The sequence below is a fragment of the Pezoporus occidentalis genome, unplaced genomic scaffold (genome assembly GCF_034315485.1).
Source record: "Pezoporus occidentalis ecotype Australia unplaced genomic scaffold, CSIRO_AGI_Poc_V1 ctg35, whole genome shotgun sequence".
Taxonomy (NCBI): Eukaryota; Metazoa; Chordata; class Aves; order Psittaciformes; family Psittacidae; genus Pezoporus; species Pezoporus occidentalis.
Window position 1 is genome coordinate 3,496,926 of NW_026915483.1, and position 18,776 is coordinate 3,515,701.

At 38.1% G+C, this 18,776-nt stretch overlaps 1 protein-coding gene across 1 annotated transcript in view; it reads right to left on the bottom strand.

Moving 5' to 3' along the window:
• Window positions 1-18,776, bottom strand: part of SUCLG2 (succinate-CoA ligase GDP-forming subunit beta) — a 126,848-nt gene that overhangs the window by 38,203 nt on the left and 69,869 nt on the right. Inside the window, exons 7-9 of the mRNA XM_062630242.1 lie at window positions 18,495-18,591; window positions 13,626-13,787; window positions 11,761-11,903 (exon numbers count right to left, since the gene is read on the bottom strand). Coding sequence (XP_062486226.1) covers window positions 11,761-11,903; window positions 13,626-13,787; window positions 18,495-18,591 — 402 coding nt within the window. The remainder of the gene's footprint in view (window positions 1-11,760; window positions 11,904-13,625; window positions 13,788-18,494; window positions 18,592-18,776) is intronic.

Genomic DNA, 18,776 nt, shown 5'->3' on the forward strand with positions numbered 1-18,776 from the left:
TTGCTGGGCAGCTTAATGCTCTATGACTTTTATACATAAATCATCACTCCTGCTAACAACACCAAATGATTAATTTTCCTTAGTGGACCAGATTCCCTTTGGAGAAGATTGTGATGAGCAATGTAAGACCACAAATTAGTGTCACTGAATTCAACAGGAGCACTTGAAGAGGGAAGCATCGCACAGTAGAAGAAAGAACACAAGAGTCTGGTGTAAACAAGGGAGCAATAGTAGCTGTGAAAGACTGAAGCTCATCTAGACCACCAATGTCCTTCAGGAACTACTCATCTGGCCTAGTAACAAGCCAGTTCAGGCAGCAACCTATTTCCATAGAATACCAGGTTGGAAAGGACCTCAGGGATCATCTGGTTCAACCTCTCTAGGCGAAGTATGATACAGACTGTATGTCCCAGCACAATGTCCAGATGAATCTTAAAAGTGTCCAATGTTGGCGAGTTCACCACTTCCCTGGGGAGATTATTTCTGTTTCTACAGGCTTAGTCATTCTGCCTGTGTAGCTCATTGAGCTTTTTCACTGCTGTGTCAGATGACTGTGGGGGCAAATGGAGAGGAGGAGGATGCAACTGTGGAAAACTATCTTTGACACACTATAACTGGCACAGACCTGACTCCTTGCCAGAACCGAATGTCACAGCTGACCGCTGATGGTACAAGTGGAGGAAGGAAGCTCTCTGATAGAAAAGCCTAAAACTGCAGTGGTCAGTAAGGTGAAATCTGTCCCAGTGTCAGGGGAAAGGCTGAACCCACCTGTTTGCAGATGAACTTACAGAAGTTCAACAGACTTTCAGTATTACTAAGGCATTTTAATGAACACTACTGTAATGTAGGCACTATCTCTGCTGAAGTTGTTTCTATTTTATCTTTTCAGTCCATTACTTCCATAGTTGTATGACTAAGTGAAAACAAAAATGTCTTTAAGATTCTAAGTTATACACACAAAATCCCCAAACCAACTGTATAGGGCCCTGTGGAAGTTTTGATTAAAGGCAAATCCTTCACAATTCAGAGAGCACATGCTCAATCAGTGGTTGAAGAGGAAAACCTCCAGGGAGCAGCAGGAACTAAACAATTCTGATGAGGTTTCTGTGACTTTCCAGCAGTAATTTGCTCTTTTATATTTCTTCAATAAGAAGTCAAGCATTGCAGTCCCAAACCTTTAAATCAAATGATTGCTGGGCATCAGGCATTCAACTTTCACCACCTACTATAAAATGCTGACTCCTCACATTCATTCATTTCTACCCAATAATTGATTCTTCCTTTTTTTTGCTAGTTACAGGCCTATGACTATTCTGGGAGGTTGACTTAATCAAGATTTAGTTAAGAAAAAAGAGATCCTCAGCATTTTCAAGTTTTAATCTTGTCTACACCACATAAGCATGTATGTAATCTATCTTCTTAATGAGACGCTTTTACTCTTTCTCCCTGTTATCACTATTAATTCCAAATCTACCATGCACAAGAGCCATCGTAGTTTACAGGAAGGCTTCTGCTTTAATCAAAAGGTTGGTATCACTCTGCCTAAACTTTTGCTTAACAGCCTTCTCATCTGGAACTAACAGAGATTTCATTCCCTCTTCTGGTAAAGTGAATACTGGCTTATATGGCCAGCCCTAATGTCACCCATTCAGAAATCCAATTTTATGGCACTGGTGGCAGGACTGCCGCCTTGCTTACACTGAAGCACTTCAGTGGCTCTTGGTTGGAGGAAGGCAACACTGTTCCATGGCTATCACAGCTGGCTGCTCCTCTGCACTGAGCAGTTTGCTTGCAGCAACAGAGTGCTCCTTCTCCCCCACATGTGAGAACGCACATAGAATCACAGAATGGTCTGGGTTGGAAAAGACCTTAAGACCACCCAGTTCCAACCCCCTGCCACAGGCAGGGACGCCTCACCTGTCACACAAGGCTCTCTCCAACCTGGCCTTGAACACAGCCAGGGACGGAGCATTTACCACTGCTTTGGGCACCCTGTTAATCTGAAAATTAGTCCTTCTTCTCATATATTATGAGAAAAACTATTAACTGTAAATGTATGATTAACTCTTGTGCTCTGCAGATTGTGATCAGAAGTACAAGCACTAAAAGAGATAAGCCTTTCACTTTTCACAGTAAAGATAACACCTCATCTTAGAGACAAAATACTGAGAAGTACAACACAGACAACACCTTTTAAGAAATAGGAGTAATTTTCATTTTCCTATAACAGGGCAGTTTTTCTGTTAGAAGATCAAACTAAACCTTTAGCAACGAGTAAGAACTACTCATTTGCGGTAGATGTGGCCTTGACTTGCCAAGTACACAAGCACACGACAAGCTTTAAAAGTGAATAGGCTCATTTATTTCAGCTTTAGCCGTCCACTCAGAATAATAGATAATAAAACATTAAAACTTGAAGCAGGTTTGAATATCTTGTTGAATTGCAGCATGAATAATGAAGCTGTGAAATAATTCAGTCCCACCTGAAACAAAACAGTGATTCAAGAGAAAGAACAGCTTGTCCCTCTTTCATTAAGCCATATTTCAAGTAATTTTTGTCTCTTCCAAAGCTTTTTCATCATCCTATGCTCAGTAATGCAAACGAATGGATGAACACAGGCCAAAGAATATTTTTCTTATTCAAATATAAATTAAATACATCCCTCTGACTGGAAAGACAGAATGTGTCCTGCTCCAAACCCAAAGCTTACACACTATGGAAAAACACATTCCCTATCTCAACACTAAAAAAAAAATTGAAATAAAGGAAAAAAAAAAGGCATCTAGAGTGGAATACAGAAAACATAAGGAGATACACTGCACCTCAAAATTCCATTTCCACAGACAGGGGTGGATGTTCTAACAGATCATTCTCTTATAAAAGACACCAGTGAATTTAAAAGCTATGCATTTGCCAGACCTGCATATTATTACTGATCACATCACCGCACCAGTCATTTCAGATGGCATACGAGATTAATAATAGGTCAGAACAAGATCACCCATCGTGATCTATTTCCTATATTAAGATGGCAACCAGAGCACAAGTGTCACAGCAGAGAGAAGTGCAACATCTGTATTTTTCATGCAATTCTCTCCTCTTTCCCAATAACTGCATCACTGCACCTGACACTGCACTTTTTGCAAAGTGCAAAGCAAGATCAGGCCCTTTATTCTTCTGTCTTTACAAGATAGTTTTATGATGGGGAAATGCTCACTAATTTTGTTGTGTTTCACCATTCCCCCCAGCCCCTGCTGAGTCTTACTCTTCAACTAACCTATGCTCTATCTACCTGTGCTGATCCATCAAGGGTGCTTTTGAAATGATAAGGAAACCCAGTTGATATCCATTTCACTGTTAGAAGATCATATCTTACCCAGTTTAAATAGCTAAAAGCACCTATTTGAAATATACAGTTCATGATCTAGGCCTGCTTCTATCAGGGACAGATGGAGGTAAGGTGATTAAACTTCTTCATTTTGATGAAAAGAACAAACACTTTCCTAGACAGCCATAACACCTCAAACCACTTAAAAATAATGAGCATGAAAATGTGATTTTCTTTACAAAAGAGTTTAAGTAAGGACACCTACCACTTTTACTTTAATATACTATTCCCTACCTGTATTGTCAAATGATTTGTCTTTCATTCTCTTGTAAATAAGCTAGATAATCTATAAATACATTCATAAATTACTCATCTCATCAAGATGAGTTTCCAAATTGACATTCCTAAAATATCTTCCTTTTTTTATCCTAACTGTGAAATGAGTCATATAAATTTTCAATATTTAATCAATTTGTAAACTACAGTAAAGGATAACACACTTTTCTGATATATTAGGGCATTTCCTTTTAGCAGGCAGTACTAAGACACACAAACATAAGTGCCCATCATACCGCATATGCTGGATATGAGATCAGGCATTTGGCAGGTAGAGGTGATGCTGGCAAGTTTTTCAAGAGGGAGATTTACTGCCTGTATCAATTACCCTTCATTTTAGGCCCTGTTTTGGAGCAAGAGGGTGATACTCCACTATGATATGACAAGAGACATGCAATATCCCATAGCCATTAGCATGTACTTCTCTAAAACACTTCACATCACCGGCTTAGCCACACTGGCTCACCAGGACAGTCCCAAGCACTAATGAAATACTACTAATAATATTAATAATTCTTTTACCGGTTTGGTCATTTATCAAGTGTACTCCAAACAAGCAGGAAAATGCAACAAGCCTTGACCACACAACAGCCATCCCAAGAGGGTGAAGCAGATTGTCTTCTGAGAAAATGGCAAGGTCTTTTCTTTTGTCCCTATTTTAGAAGGGACACCACTACCAAGAGGGTAATGCACACACAAACATTTCAAATTCCATCCAAACCCAACAGCTCAATTTTCATTGTGATTCTTCCACACAGTTTTTAGCATTTATAGCTTCTATGGAAACATTTGTGCTTTTTTCCTTATTCCGCTGCAAAGGAGGCAATTACAGAATCTCTGCAAGTTTTCCTCCTTCTTAGTAAGTTTATTTTCACAGCCAGTTTTTAAGATTCATTATAGCCAACTTTAAAATGCCAAAAACCATTCAACTTGTCAGTGCCTATAAATAATAGGAGATTCATGTTACAGTATATTTACATATCAATTACTTAGGGCTCGATACTACACATGCTCTTGAAAAATACATTACTCTTGATTATAAATCAAGACAATTCAATTATGCAGCTTAAATGCATAATTGTCCTCACATTTTCATAAATATTGGCAATATGCTATCAGTCTCTCAAAATGCTTCAATGAAAGGAGAAAATGCCTTTTCAATATTTTAAGTGCTCTAAAAGATGACTAGTCATTTCGCATTAATTCCTGCAAAACTGTAGAGACACATTAGAAGAAATACTTGTTAAAATTCTGTTACTCTACATTTTCTCACCAATGCAGTGCTAATAAAAATGTCTGGAAATTTCTAAATTACTCCTATAACCTCAAATCCTACAGAATCCATTAAAGAACCATGAGATGCTCCAATATCCTTGGTTAAAGGCAGAGTATTTGTACAGATTTCTGAGGCAGAAAATGCAATATACCTTTGTCAAGTTTTCCCAGCTTTACAAGATGTTTCTGTGCTCCTATAGGTCTTTTCTACCTCTACAAGGAGTCATCCTATGACAGTTTAGGGCTATTCTCTGAAAGAGGAAAACAAACCTCTAGACCATCACCAGCGTCAAGGAGAATCAACTCATCCTGAAACACTCTGGCTACATTTTTGTTCAGCTGGTTCTTAAAAACTTGCAGCGCTGGATAGCCTGTAAGTTCCTAAAATAAAGTGCTGTAGGACTCAACTACCTTTTTGATGGACAATTTTCAGAACGCCTAACTTCTATTTCTTTGCTGCATTTAAACCTTACCACTTCTCACCTCACTGTGTCAGACACTGACTTGCAACACTGGGTAGATTATCCAGGTTAACTGAAGGTTTCTTTCACCTTTTGTGTCTGGTTCCTCTTTCAACATTTGAGATTGTATTTTAAGTAAGACAAAAGGATAGTCTCTCCATATGTTTTCATGCCCCACCCCCCCAAGGCAAAAGGGGCTCTCTATGTTCTATTAGGTGATAATATGAAGATGACATAGTAAGATCCATCTTCCAAAAACTACGTGGTATACCTCAATGACATTGTCTTACAGAAGTGTCAAAATTGCAACATGAACCCAACAGATTTATTGATTATGACTTTCTTTTTTAAAATGTAGCATTTCACTTCTACAAAAACCATGCTGAATACAAAACTGGCAGTGGGATAGGGCTCTGTAATAAGCAGCAAAGGAACATGTAATAAACACCTGAATAACAGGAATAACTTTTATCATTTCCATAGTGCCTAATTTAATGGACTACGTAATTTTTTATTGTGTTGAGAGCAGACATATATGGTACATGAGTATTATAATCTACAGTTCACACAGAGGGGGACAAGAGAGCAGTCAAAGCCTGAACTTTCAAAAGCAGCCGCTAAATTGAAGTGCCACCATTTTCAGATATCCAGCCCCTTTAGGGCCATGCAGAGCTGTGAACACTGGACTAGCAGTTAGCTCTCATGGAACGGTGTATTATAACACACCAATATTTTTCACTACAATAACTCTTCACCTACAGCTTTTAGAGTACTCAAAACATCATATGATGCTTCACTCTTGTATGAATCAGAAAAACACACAAAGCATAAAGCCTTTTCAGGCTGTGTAAAGAAGAGCTGGGAAATGAAGTGTGTAAAGGGTGCAATGAGAAAGCAGAAAGATTTCTAATGACTATGTAAAAACAGGGTTCCCCTGCATTATGTCAAATGACATGCAATCCGACAATCCGAATCCACCGCTAACACTCTAGTATATGTCCTTAACTGAATGCTATTTAATTTCATTTCATCAACATTATACAGACACTGAAATAGACTGCATGTGTGATAGACAAGCTTACCTCATCCTACTGATTCATGTTTTCACATTACTGTAACACTGACAATTAGCGAAGGAAACACTGAAAATGCATGACAAACTATTCACAACTAGCCTATGCTCTAATGGGGATAAGGCTCAATATCACAGCAAGTGTGGGTATTTTAATGTTTGTATTTTTAAAACCTCTACACCCCATCTTTTATTTATGCCTTTAAAGTTTAATAGTCCCCTTCCCACTCTCCAAAGCACCCTCCTCTCACTCCACACAAAATGTCCCGGACTAACAGCAATACCAAACCTCATCAATGGGCAAAGGCAGCCCTAGAAGAGAGCCCACCAAGTTGTTTCTTTATTTCTGGAATTGGCTGCTGACATCATTTTTACATGATATGATTATAATATCTCAGTGCCCAGTCCTGGATCAGAAACACCATGTGACAACATTCCCCTCTTCTTCTTCCATTCTCTTTTTTCCCAGACTGTTTGAATTGATGCCTCAGAGGGCAGGATGCAGGGAATAACTGGTTGGGAGTAAATACCTGGCAACTTGTAAGAAGCTTATCTACCAAAACCCCTTTTTGGCTCAGGCTTGTAACAACAGTTAAACACTAGTCACAGACTCGCTGAATAAGGCAGATTTTTACACAACTTCCAGGACAAACCCCTCAGCTACACAGTGAAGCCTACTTAAAAACCATACTCAAAAGAGCCTTTTCCCCCTAAAACTGGAAGCATGTCTTTGTGTAAAGTTGCAGAGTGAGAGCAAACACTCCGGTAACACTGATGTAGTTACTACACACCAAACTGCCTGAATGTTTGCAGACTTTCTGAATCATCTTAACTGAGCTAGCTCACCCAATTCTGAATTAATTCACCTGAAATAAAGACCAAATAAATTCTACAAGACAACCTTATTTTTATTTCTGAAATCTAAGGAAAGAATATCCTAAATCTTTCCTCCTAGTATAATGTTCTCCCTTCTGTTGCCACACATAGAACTGCAATGTTAAGAAAACTAATACTAAAAATCCCTTCAGCCAAAAGGATAAAGCCATGATAAAAATGTCTTATTATATACGGATGGATAAAGTGTATTACTTTCACAACAAGCACAGACAGAAAATAAGTGAATTGCAAAAATATGATTTAATGATACCCTCCTTCACAATGCTGTCACTCTCTCAGACGCCTGGAAAATAAAAGCCCCAAGACCTCTGCTTCACCCTCAATGGTGAGACATGTTAGTGCCATTACTTTTCCCATCCCTGAGCTGGGCGGAGATGCATCTGACATAAGCAAACAGGTGAAGAAAAGTGACAGGAATAAGAATGCTTATTCCATATTAATAAAACAATAATCTGAATTCAGACTAAAGAGTAGCTAAAGGAAAAAAAAACAACAAATTTCTATGTGTGTTTGATATTAATTATTCCCTGGATATGAGTTAACAGATGTCAATATAGAATATATTTTTTTCCAGAGACATGTTTGTCAATCTGTCAATGGTTTTTGCTTAAACGACAAGCAAACACTTGTTAACATCAATTGATTTAGTAAGTCTTTAGTCACATCATCAATGACAGGCTTCAAAAAGGGTTCTCAAAGGAGCTTTAGGGGGAAAAGGAGAACAAGAATAACATAATCTTGGCCTTTAACTGCCCGTATTCCAGTGATACTTTCCAACAGGAGACAACTGTTAAGGACTAGAGCCAGTCACTGGTAAACCAAAACTGCTTACAACGTACTCTGCTTTTTTTACTGGGTTTGCATAGCAAGGTTTTGGTTTTGGAGGGCCTATGGATGAGTCTCCTGTGAGAAGCTGTTAGAAGGTTCCCCCACGTCCAACACAGCCATTGCTCTCCAGCTCCAAGATGGACCTGCTGCTGGCCAAGGCTGGGCCCATCAGTGAAGGTGGTAGCATGTATTTAAGAAGGAAAAAACAACTTGTGCAATGGTAACTTCAGCTGGAGAGAGCAGTAAGAGTGTGTGAGAGAAACAGCCCTGCAGACACTCAAGTCAGTGCAGAAGGAGGGAGAAGATGCTCTAAGTGCCTGGGCAGAGACCCCGCTGCAGCCCATGGTGCAGAGCATGTTGAGAGAGAAGCTTCAGTTCCCTGGACAGCAGATTTATTATTATTTCAGCTTATTATTATTTAAATTATTATTATTTCTATTTATTATTATTATTTCAAATTACTATTATTTGCAAAACCTTGTTAAATCCTATAAACAGATATCATACAGTAAATGTAACAGGCCAAGTCTTCAGCATGAATAAAAATGAGCACCTACTGAGCTTGGTAAGGACGTGAGAGTACTCAAGGATGAGGACTTCAGTAAGGATAGCTGAAACAGCACCTCATTCATCCAGGCATCACTCAGGCCTCTGAAATACCAACGGAAACAACCTCCTCTACCTGACTTGTGGCACAAGCAGGAGAAATGAAGCTCCTGCAGTGCCTCCCAGCAGCTTCAACACCCAGAAGTGAGCCACCTTCCCCTTTCCTGTTACTAACTGAAGTGCAGGAAGACAGCTTATTTTCTGCCAAAGCAGACACACAGCACAAAGTCACAGAAATAAGACAGGCAGGCAGGAAGAAAGTTAAAAACAGTCTGGAATTTAGATAGTGAAATAAAAGGAATTCAGAACCATTGCAGTGACCTATCTGACATAAGGGGTACTGGATATGGCAGGCTGCAAACAAGACTGGCAGAATATAAAAGAGTCACTGACTCCAGAGACAGCATTTCCATTCAAAGCCAGTGGGGAACCTTCTGCAACAAAAATACCCCTTTTTTATCTTTTAATTTTTTTTTTTGGTAGAATTATAGACCCTGACAACAGCCAGATTAAACCAGCAGGACAGCAGCCAGGATCTTCATCTTTCTCAAAACCAATATCCCCAGCTTCATCAAATCAAATCACCGCATACCTGTATTGTGTTGCTTTAATACCAAACAGACATTTTAAAGATCTATTTCAAAGTGCAGCTGAACGTTTCCTTCTGGAAGATTTCTTCTCCTGCAATGTCCTTAATGCTACCAGTGCCACGTCTCGGTGCAACTAAAAGACAGGACTTGTTCATATTGCAGCCCTGCAAGCTTGTTTGTTTGTTCAGTCTTTCTCAGCTTAATGTTGTCTGGAGACATTTACAGCAATTAATTGTCCCTCAAGTTCCAAAGAGCTAATTTTTATCTTCTCAAACAAGGTGGGAATCAGGTTAAAGGTTACTGAACAGATATAAACTGTGGATGCTGCATTAGCCACGACAACTCTTGGGGTTAAAAGCCTACTTAGTTAAGAAAAGAGAGGATTCATTCAATTATTTTACTGTGTATTAGTGATCTAATGGACATGGTGTATTAGGAGAGGAAGTAACATTTACTATCTTTTCTGAACAGAAAGAAATAAAATATGACAAGTTTATTGTTCTAATAGCTACTAAACTTACATTAATATTAACTGCAGAGCTGTAAGAAAATCAAGGGCTTTGATGTTAGGCTGATGTAACTGCCAGGGCTGCTACAGCCTCCTGTTATGTGCCAGGATATCTGCATATCTTCCCTAGTTCTAATTTTATCTCCTGCATATTCTTTACCAGTTGCCATTAAGAGAAGTTTTTCACCTGATGTCTCATGGAACTGGAACAGTATTGCTGATGGTCACACTGACATAAAGATCAGTCACACTGAAAGGGCTGAAAAGAAACAGTTCAGAAGTAACTCACTTTAAGCTTCTCAAGGATCACATCTGCGGTCATATGCAGAACTAGGCTCAAAAGGACTAATGCTAATAACATCCTCCCCCTTTTTCCTGGAGTGCAATAAAGAGAACAGGCAAGAGGGAGCTGTTCTGTGATTCTTCCTGTGAATGAAGGAAGATCAGAAAAGGCATTCAAAAGGAAAAGAGGATGCAACAAATTAATGAGGAATGAATTGTGCTGCGTTTAGGCTAAAACCTTCTGCATCTTCAGCAAGTCAAAGGCAGGAATGGCACAGCTATAGCTGTGCATAAAAACAAACATAAATTACTATATCAGGTTCTTCCCATGCTACCTTGTATTTGTGTAGCTTTATTAGACCTGGTGCAAGCATGTAGTATTAAGCAGTAATACATAAGCAGAATATATAATAGAAGAAGGATATACTTAAAAGTCAAATGGTGGGCATGCAGGTGTTATATAGCTGAGAGGTACTGAAATGCCTTTTTGCTTTCAAATTGTTCAAACTCAGCTTCATCACCAAAATTAATACATGTTGTATGTGCTGTAGCAGGCAGATGAATGCATTTAGTATACTGATAATCATCAGCTAAGTTGCATATCTAAGACTTTACTGCATCTGCTTCTCCACCAACACAAGTTTTAGAGCTCAATTACATCTCAGCCAGACCTTGATCATCATACAAAATACACACCACAGAACAACTCAGACACATGCAAGCAAATCTTTGTGCAGTGCCCTGAGGATAAAGCTCCACAAATGAAGACAAGCACAACGCTACTAGCATCAGACAATGAAGGAAACTACCAGGTTTTCTAACATGAATCGCAAATCCATCTTTTGTCCCTTCTGCCCCAAGTAAGGTACCTTGCTTCTCTAGGTCTGTGTTCTTCTAGTTATGCTAGTAACTTGAAGCTTATACCATCACTAAGCAGAAGGAGATAATCAGTTCTCTTCCTGTGGGTCTTGGGAAGAATATAAGCCTAGAGCTCTACAAACAGAAGGTCAGCATGACATGTGTGTGCAAAAAGGCCCAGGAAGAATGTTTTGAGTAGTACAGCTGAATGGTTGAGATACTATGTGCCTGTGCAAGGAGAGTTACAACTGCAAAGAGCTTAAAATCTGAAGTCAACCTGTGCTTCTTTTGTACTGCAAATTTTCTTCCTGATTCTGCCTTGAAATTCTGTTACAAACAATATTCATCTCTACGTGAAAAGTCACAACTTTTTGTCACTGCTGCACAGGATACACAATTACAGAGATGTAATTTTCACTGGAAGGTAGTATTTAGAGGAGTTCGTATCACAGACAAAACAAACATGAGGTAAATGGATGGAAGCACTGGAAAAAAAGAGGAAAAGGAGACAAAGCCAGCAAACCTGCATGCACGTGGACCAGGAACTGAAAAGTCAGGCCAGTGGTTCACAGTGAAATCATTTTCCTTCCAGATCACCCCTTAAGTAACTCATCCTCAGTGTTCACACCATTATCTCTATTTTTCAGCATACTGATGTTCCATACCACAGCTGTATTACTGCACAGGGAAGCTTCTGGTCCAAAACCACCTTTTTTACCTTTGGATCAGCAGTCAGCAGCTTGAATGCTTGATACACTTGTGCTTCTTTCACGCCACCACCCAAATCCAAGAAGTTGGCTGGCTTTCCACCGTTCAAGGATATTATATCGCATGTTGCCATTGCAAGTCCAGCTCCATTGACTGCAATTACAAACACCAAGTACTTATATTTCACATAAAAGTATGTAAGATTTGTGAAAAAGTTTAAAACATATTAGCACAACCACAGCTCATGAACACCTGTTTCTAAATGGATCAGTACCTATTCAAGGATATCCAAAGCAAAAACTAATTCAAAGTCTGGTGCACACACACCAACATTTAGGTTTTTTTATGACTGTATCTTTAGGACTTAGATGTGCACCTTTCCTTAATTATGGGCACACAAAAACTTCTTGGAATAATGATCACACCATGAGGCATGAAGGACAAATTGAGTCCTTAAGCTCCCCTCCATCATGCTGATAGCAGTAGAGGATGTTTTGTATTACTGTAAAAGAGACAACTGAATTTTGGGGACAAATGCTCCTGAAACTGCCTTTTATTTTGCGTTTGCATTAGTCTAAAAGCGATCCCAGGGACACACACATCCTCTAAGCTAGAAAAAGAAGGAGAGAATTACTTGTCCCCAGCAAATTGCTCCTGCTAGACAAAGGAAATCTTCCGTGTCATCTGCAATTCAACAGCAAGACCTAAGACTAGAGAAACAGTAATATACCATAGCGTTGCCAATTATTATTTGGGGTTTTTTGTTGTTTTGTTGGTTTTGTTTTTTAAATTAAGATCAAAGTCTCACTGTCACTGAATCTAACTGCAGAGTGTTAACAGTATCTTCTAGATTTATGGTTAGAGTACACATCTAAGCAATATAAACTATAGAATCATAGAATAGTTAGGGTTGGAAAGGACCTTAAGATCATCTACTTCCAACCCCCCCCTCCCATGGGCAGGGACACCTCACACTAAACCTTATCACCCAAGGCCTCGTCCAACCTGGTCTTGAACACTGCCAGGGATGGAGCATTCACAACCTCCCTGGGCAACCCATTCCAGTGCCTCACCACCCTAACAGGAAAGAATTTCCTCCTTATATCCAATCTAAACTTCCCCTGTTTAAGTTTTAACCCGTTACCCCTTGTCCTGTCACTACAGTCCCTAATGAAGAGTCCCTCCCCAGCATCCCTATAGCCCCCCTTCAGATACTGGACTGCTGGACATTTTCTCACCAAGCTGAAATAAAATGCCTAATTCAATTAGATTCATAATAAAATGTACCGGCTAAAAGCATTTATACAAAGTGAAAATTATTTAGAGGACAGCTCACCTTCTTACTTATCTCTTCTAAAGACAAAAGTCATTTCTGTCCTACAGAAACTTCAGGAAAATAAGAAGCTGATATTTTGCTTTTAACAACCTTCCTTAAAGGAAAAATGGAGCTCGATATTCAACTGTAAGCGCAAATATAATGTTTTTACACACATACTTTTGCAGTGTCTTTTAAGTAACACAGACTGAGTTTCGATAATTAATGACTGATTTTTGATTACTTTTCCTGGTTTTTGTTTCTATTACTGGGAGGACCAATTGCATCAGCTTAACAATTCAGTGGGTAGAAACCTTCTCCCTCAGCCTGCCCTCTCCCTGACCCCCCTCATGCCCTGACCTGTCTGCTGTAGCCTTAACCACAGTTTCAACACAGTTTTAGTTTCATTCCTGCAAGAACTTGTGGAAGGACAGACAACCTGAGCAAAAGAGGCTGAAATACTGTTACGGGTGGACTGAATGTCAGAATGTAAACAAAGTCTATGCACTGAACAAGTATGAATTTGTCTTCAAATGTCTTTTGGATTTATTTGTTCTTACCAAAGCAAGCAATATTTCCATCCAGTCCTATGTATTTTAAGTCGTATTTGGCAGCTTCGTTCTCTATAGGCTCGTTTTCAGACTTGTCATCCATGGCAAATATTTCTTTTTGCCTAAATTCTGCATTGTCATCAAAGTTTATCTTGGCATCAAAACAAACAACTACAGAATAAAAGAATAAGACAATATACAGGCATTTAGAGATCACAGTTAGCCAGAGCTTCTGAAATATTACGACTACTACAGCAGGGATGGGGAAAAGGTTACTTTGGGACTGAGGTCACTTCCACCATGTGATAAGCTGAAATTCTAGCATTGAATACAGCAAATAAGGGCAAGTTTTCCTTAAATCCTATATTGAGAAAAGCAAGCATCTCCACACTAGTACAGTGTCACAGCCCTTGCCACTGACGATCTTCTGTGTTTGCTTTAAACAATGTTCATGTAAATTATGAAGCCAGTTTGTACGATTTGGACATTAGATTCATAAGAGAGTCTACTTTCAAAAACACTGAAAGTACAACAGATATAACAAATAACAGGTTAGCAACCCAAAGCAATGTTTGATAACATGCACTCATTTATAGTTGAGCAACACACAATACTTTCTTTAGCTATAGCTTTAATTTATAATGTTATTAGCTACACACACATTATTTCCCTAAGGATCTGAATTACAACTTTAAGCCAATGGATGTTTAAAATGATCAAAAGATTACAGCTAAACAAAGAAAATTTACAAAAGAAATACAAAACTTCTCATCAATGTCAACACCCATTATGGCTGTAAAAACAAACTAATAAGTAGCTAAACCTGACTGTATTAAATAATAGATACAAAAGACAAGCTGGTAGACATAACATTAACATAAAAACACCAGCAACAGAAATGCACATAGAGCGAACGGGTTATTTGCCTATTTACTGACTCATTATTTCTATGGGTTTGCAGAGGCAAACACCTAATTAGATTAAAATGTTCTAAGTAAATGTAAGACTATACACTTATCATTTCACCATTCAAGTGATGTGACTTGTACTATGCCTAGATTATAATTACTGACTGAAGCATAATTGATTTCTCAATGCAAGCCAGTCAGAAATAAGTGCCTTTCAATGCTGCATACAGAAAACTCTTATTAGTTTCTCTTTCTGCTTGTTTTGATCCGTATCACCATTGAAATACATACATGTTACATGTGCATGTCTCACAAGAACTGTACACTCCTCCACAACTAAAGGTGAACTGCATTTAAAAAGACAATTTTAAGTCTTTGATACAGATACCCACTAATTAAAACAACTACCCGCACAATATTTTTTGGTGGCCCAAATACCTCTTTTTTTTTTCCTCAATATGCAATTGCTTAACTCAGGAGGAAAATATTGAAGCAAACAGCAAAAGATTTACACAAACAGGAGAGTCTCAATTGTACGTCTTGATTTGCACTGGGTTTTCCTGGTTTGGTTTTCTGATGTTGCCGCAGGTTTTGTGTGTCTTTGCACATTGAAATTGTAACCAATACCAGATTAAATTGAAACACGACCAAATTTCATGTGAGTGACTGCAGTTTCAGAGAACTATTCATGTGTGTTTGTGTATAATAAATCTCTCTTGGAAGAGTCTAGATCTTACCCAGTCAACCATCAAGAGAGAATCTGCCAACAGGAGAAGCATCTAAAGTTCATAATACGTTTCTACTCTACTAGAGCTGCTTTCATTTTTTTTTAACAATGAACTAAGACTGGTACCGTTTCTGCTCTTCAAGCTCTAAGTTCTTCGAATTGCTAAAACAACTCAAAGCTAGAGTAAAACTGCAGCTGCAGAGTTTGTTTACCTTAGACATGAACATTCTCAATGTCACATTAATAGAATCTCATTTCTCCAGAACAGTCACCTTTAACAAAGGCTATGCTGTACAAAGTAGCAGGAAAAACATCTATTAATATTTATCAACCCATTTGCACCGTCAAAAGCACATTGTTACATGCATGATAGATTATACAAATGGATTTTTTTGTCTAAACAAATATCAAAGAAAGCTCCAGCACTTGCATTCATGGAGTACTTCTGTTGTTTTTGCTAGCAGTATGGGATTTTTGTCATCTGCCAATTCAACAGCTTACATTGAGAGCAAACAAAAGAACCCAAATAAACGGGCAGTTACAGGCTTCTGACCCAATAGCGTTAACAAAGAATTTGCTACAAAATTAAACAAAAGGAAATGCATATGACAATGTATTTTCTAATGGAAATTGCACAAATGAAAAACACAAAGCACAGCAAGAAATGAATCCATCTCAACCATTACTTAGACAGGAATAATGGTCTTCATAGAGAGACTTGTACTTTATCATTAGAAATAACTGTATTAAGCTACTCAAATGTTTTTCCATTTGTTTTATCTTTATTCTTCTTTAAGACATTTCAGATGGAGAAACTGCTAGCAAAAAGAAATAAAGCACAGGAAGGTTTCTGTGTATGCCTGCTAGTAAGATGGCTTTCACAGTTTGAAACCCACTCTGTTTCTGCTCCTCAGATTCCTGGATGTGAAACACATGCAGAACAACCTCAGAAAAAACAGCATAAAACCCCCTACCATCCCCTAAATTAAGCCCTCCTCACTAAATATGGCAAGTGCGAATACCAGAACAACCTAAGAGCTCACCACAAACTCTGATAGAAGGCAATTATCATAAATGTCCCAAATTCTTGATATCTGACTGAGCAAAAGGACTACTGGGTACCTTCCATAATTATTCTACGATTAAGGTATCTTGGTCATTTATTCTACTTAATAATTATTTCATGAAGTTTTGAGAAATCATATTTTGTTTTTTACAGGATCAGTGGTCTTGAACCCACAGAATAAACCTTGTAAGCACACCAGCCATGGCGGACAAGCATACCAATGAATGTGTGTTGAAGTAAACATCATAATCTGCAGGAAATTCCAGCAGTTTTTGTTGTACCTATCTTAAAGGTGCCATTCATCTTCAAATAAGTCAAAAGTGTCACACGTTGCATGTTGCTAGAACTTGCAAAATCCAGACCATTCATTTTACAAGGCCCTATTTTATTGTTCTGCTTTAATTTCACTGAGCAACACAGAATGAAGATGATCTTATCTCATTCCAAACTGATTTTAATGAGGCCAACAGATCTATTTAAATGGTGGGGAAAACAACAGTCTACTACTAGGTTCTGAAGGTGTATTTTCCATTTCCATTTAAAACACAGCATATGATAAAACTGCACTGGTCAACAACAGGGCTTTTTGTTTCTTTCCCCCAGCACACATTTCACAAAGTGCGTAAGAACCAACATAGCCAGAGTTAGTTCCTAAGAATGTGACTTACATTTATTAAGCTGAGTGAGGTTTACAATGCAGAAACCACTGATTCAACGTGCACATTATCATAGTACTTCAAATGAACTAGAAATCTGAGCACACAGTGCTGTGAGAGATTCTCAGATAAAGAGTTAAGGCATTTGGAGGAAATCATTCTCATGAAGTAAACTCTATCCAGAGAGCTAAAGGATTCTGGTGGCAAGAGCACACGCAGAAACCCAACCACAACAGAGAAGGAATTTGAAAAAGGTCTGCTATCAAAGCAGAATTCATACATCTAAGCCATAAATATGCTCTTCTACCTTAGTTTAACCTGAAAACAGCTTAATATGTTAAAAAAAATGCATATTTAATATGTATCATTATCCCTGAATTACCCTCACCTACTTTAATAGACAAGATTTTCCTTTTTGTAGTTAAAATGTCACTTTATGATACAGTATTTTTGTGCCCCAGAGCCTATTTTATAACAAAGAGCATCATCATCAAGATGCATTAGTAAAACAGGGTGGGGCAGGATTTGTTTTACATCTTCTAGAGCTTTTCAGAGTTCATTACCAGCAGAGTTTTCCCTTTAAGCTGTGGACAATTCTCTGCCAATTCCTTTTCACTTGTTTTTTTTTATTGTTAAAAAGGGAAGAAAAAGGTTGGACAATTGGAAGACACTGCATACTTTCTAGCCACAATTCAGCATCTGACTAACTGAGCCAAACCCATAGATTTTTAGTGAAAAGCTGCTTACTTTACAAACTAGCTGTGGGCACGTAAATAGTATTTAAAAAATGTTATTTCATACAATATGAGCCATTCATATACTTAACTGACACAGCAGTGATCTTTTCCCAAAAGTTTCTAGAACAGCAATTAAGCAGCCACATTCCTAATGTCTGTTAAACTGGGTAAAGGCAAAGGGAAGGAAAGGTTTCAGCTGGAAAAACAACCACTAGAATGATGTGAAAGGTAATCCAGTGCAGTATTTTTATGTTATACCTTCTTAGCCCTGTATTTCTGGTGGAAGCAGATCAGTTACCCCTTTTCTTCCCGAATGATGTATCTAAATACCAGTTCCAGCTGGAAACTCTCCTGTGCTCTAGTAGATTGTATTCATGCATTTAAAATTTTAACTTACCCACATGCTTAGATATGTAGAATAACAAGTTTCTTTCCACACAATCACAGTTAAGTCTAACAGCAAAAACAAACAAAAAACCCAAAACACCAAAAAAACCCACCCAAACCAAGAATAACCTAACTTGTACAAAGAGCAGTAAAGCAGAAAACGTTAGTTTCTCATCAAACACAACATGTAGAAGCCAATACTTCGATTATTTGCATGAAATAACAAAAGGTTTTGCAATATAAAATCTGCCATGGGAATATTAATGAATGTTACTTAAATTACATTACAAAATGAAATTAATGCCAAGCTGCTTTTACAGCTTTGTACACAATTTAATTTATAGTTTGGATAAATAAAGACTTACAATGCATTCATTTGTTTCCTTCCATTTCTTACCTTGCCCTTCTGGAGTTTCACCAAAGGGATTCACTTCAACCTGAGTGGCATCAATTTTCAAGAAAAGATTATACAGCTTCTTAATTTGATCCGCTGCCTAAATTTGATCAAGTGATTTACAATTACCACAAAGAAAAACAGAAGTTAATGTTTTCAAGGCAGAGGTAAACAATTATCGACGATTTTTAATGTATTCAACTGCACACTAGATCTAGATAATTACTACTTTTATTTCGTTTCTTTAATCATAATTGTATAGGTCCTAAACCAGCTATCATGCAG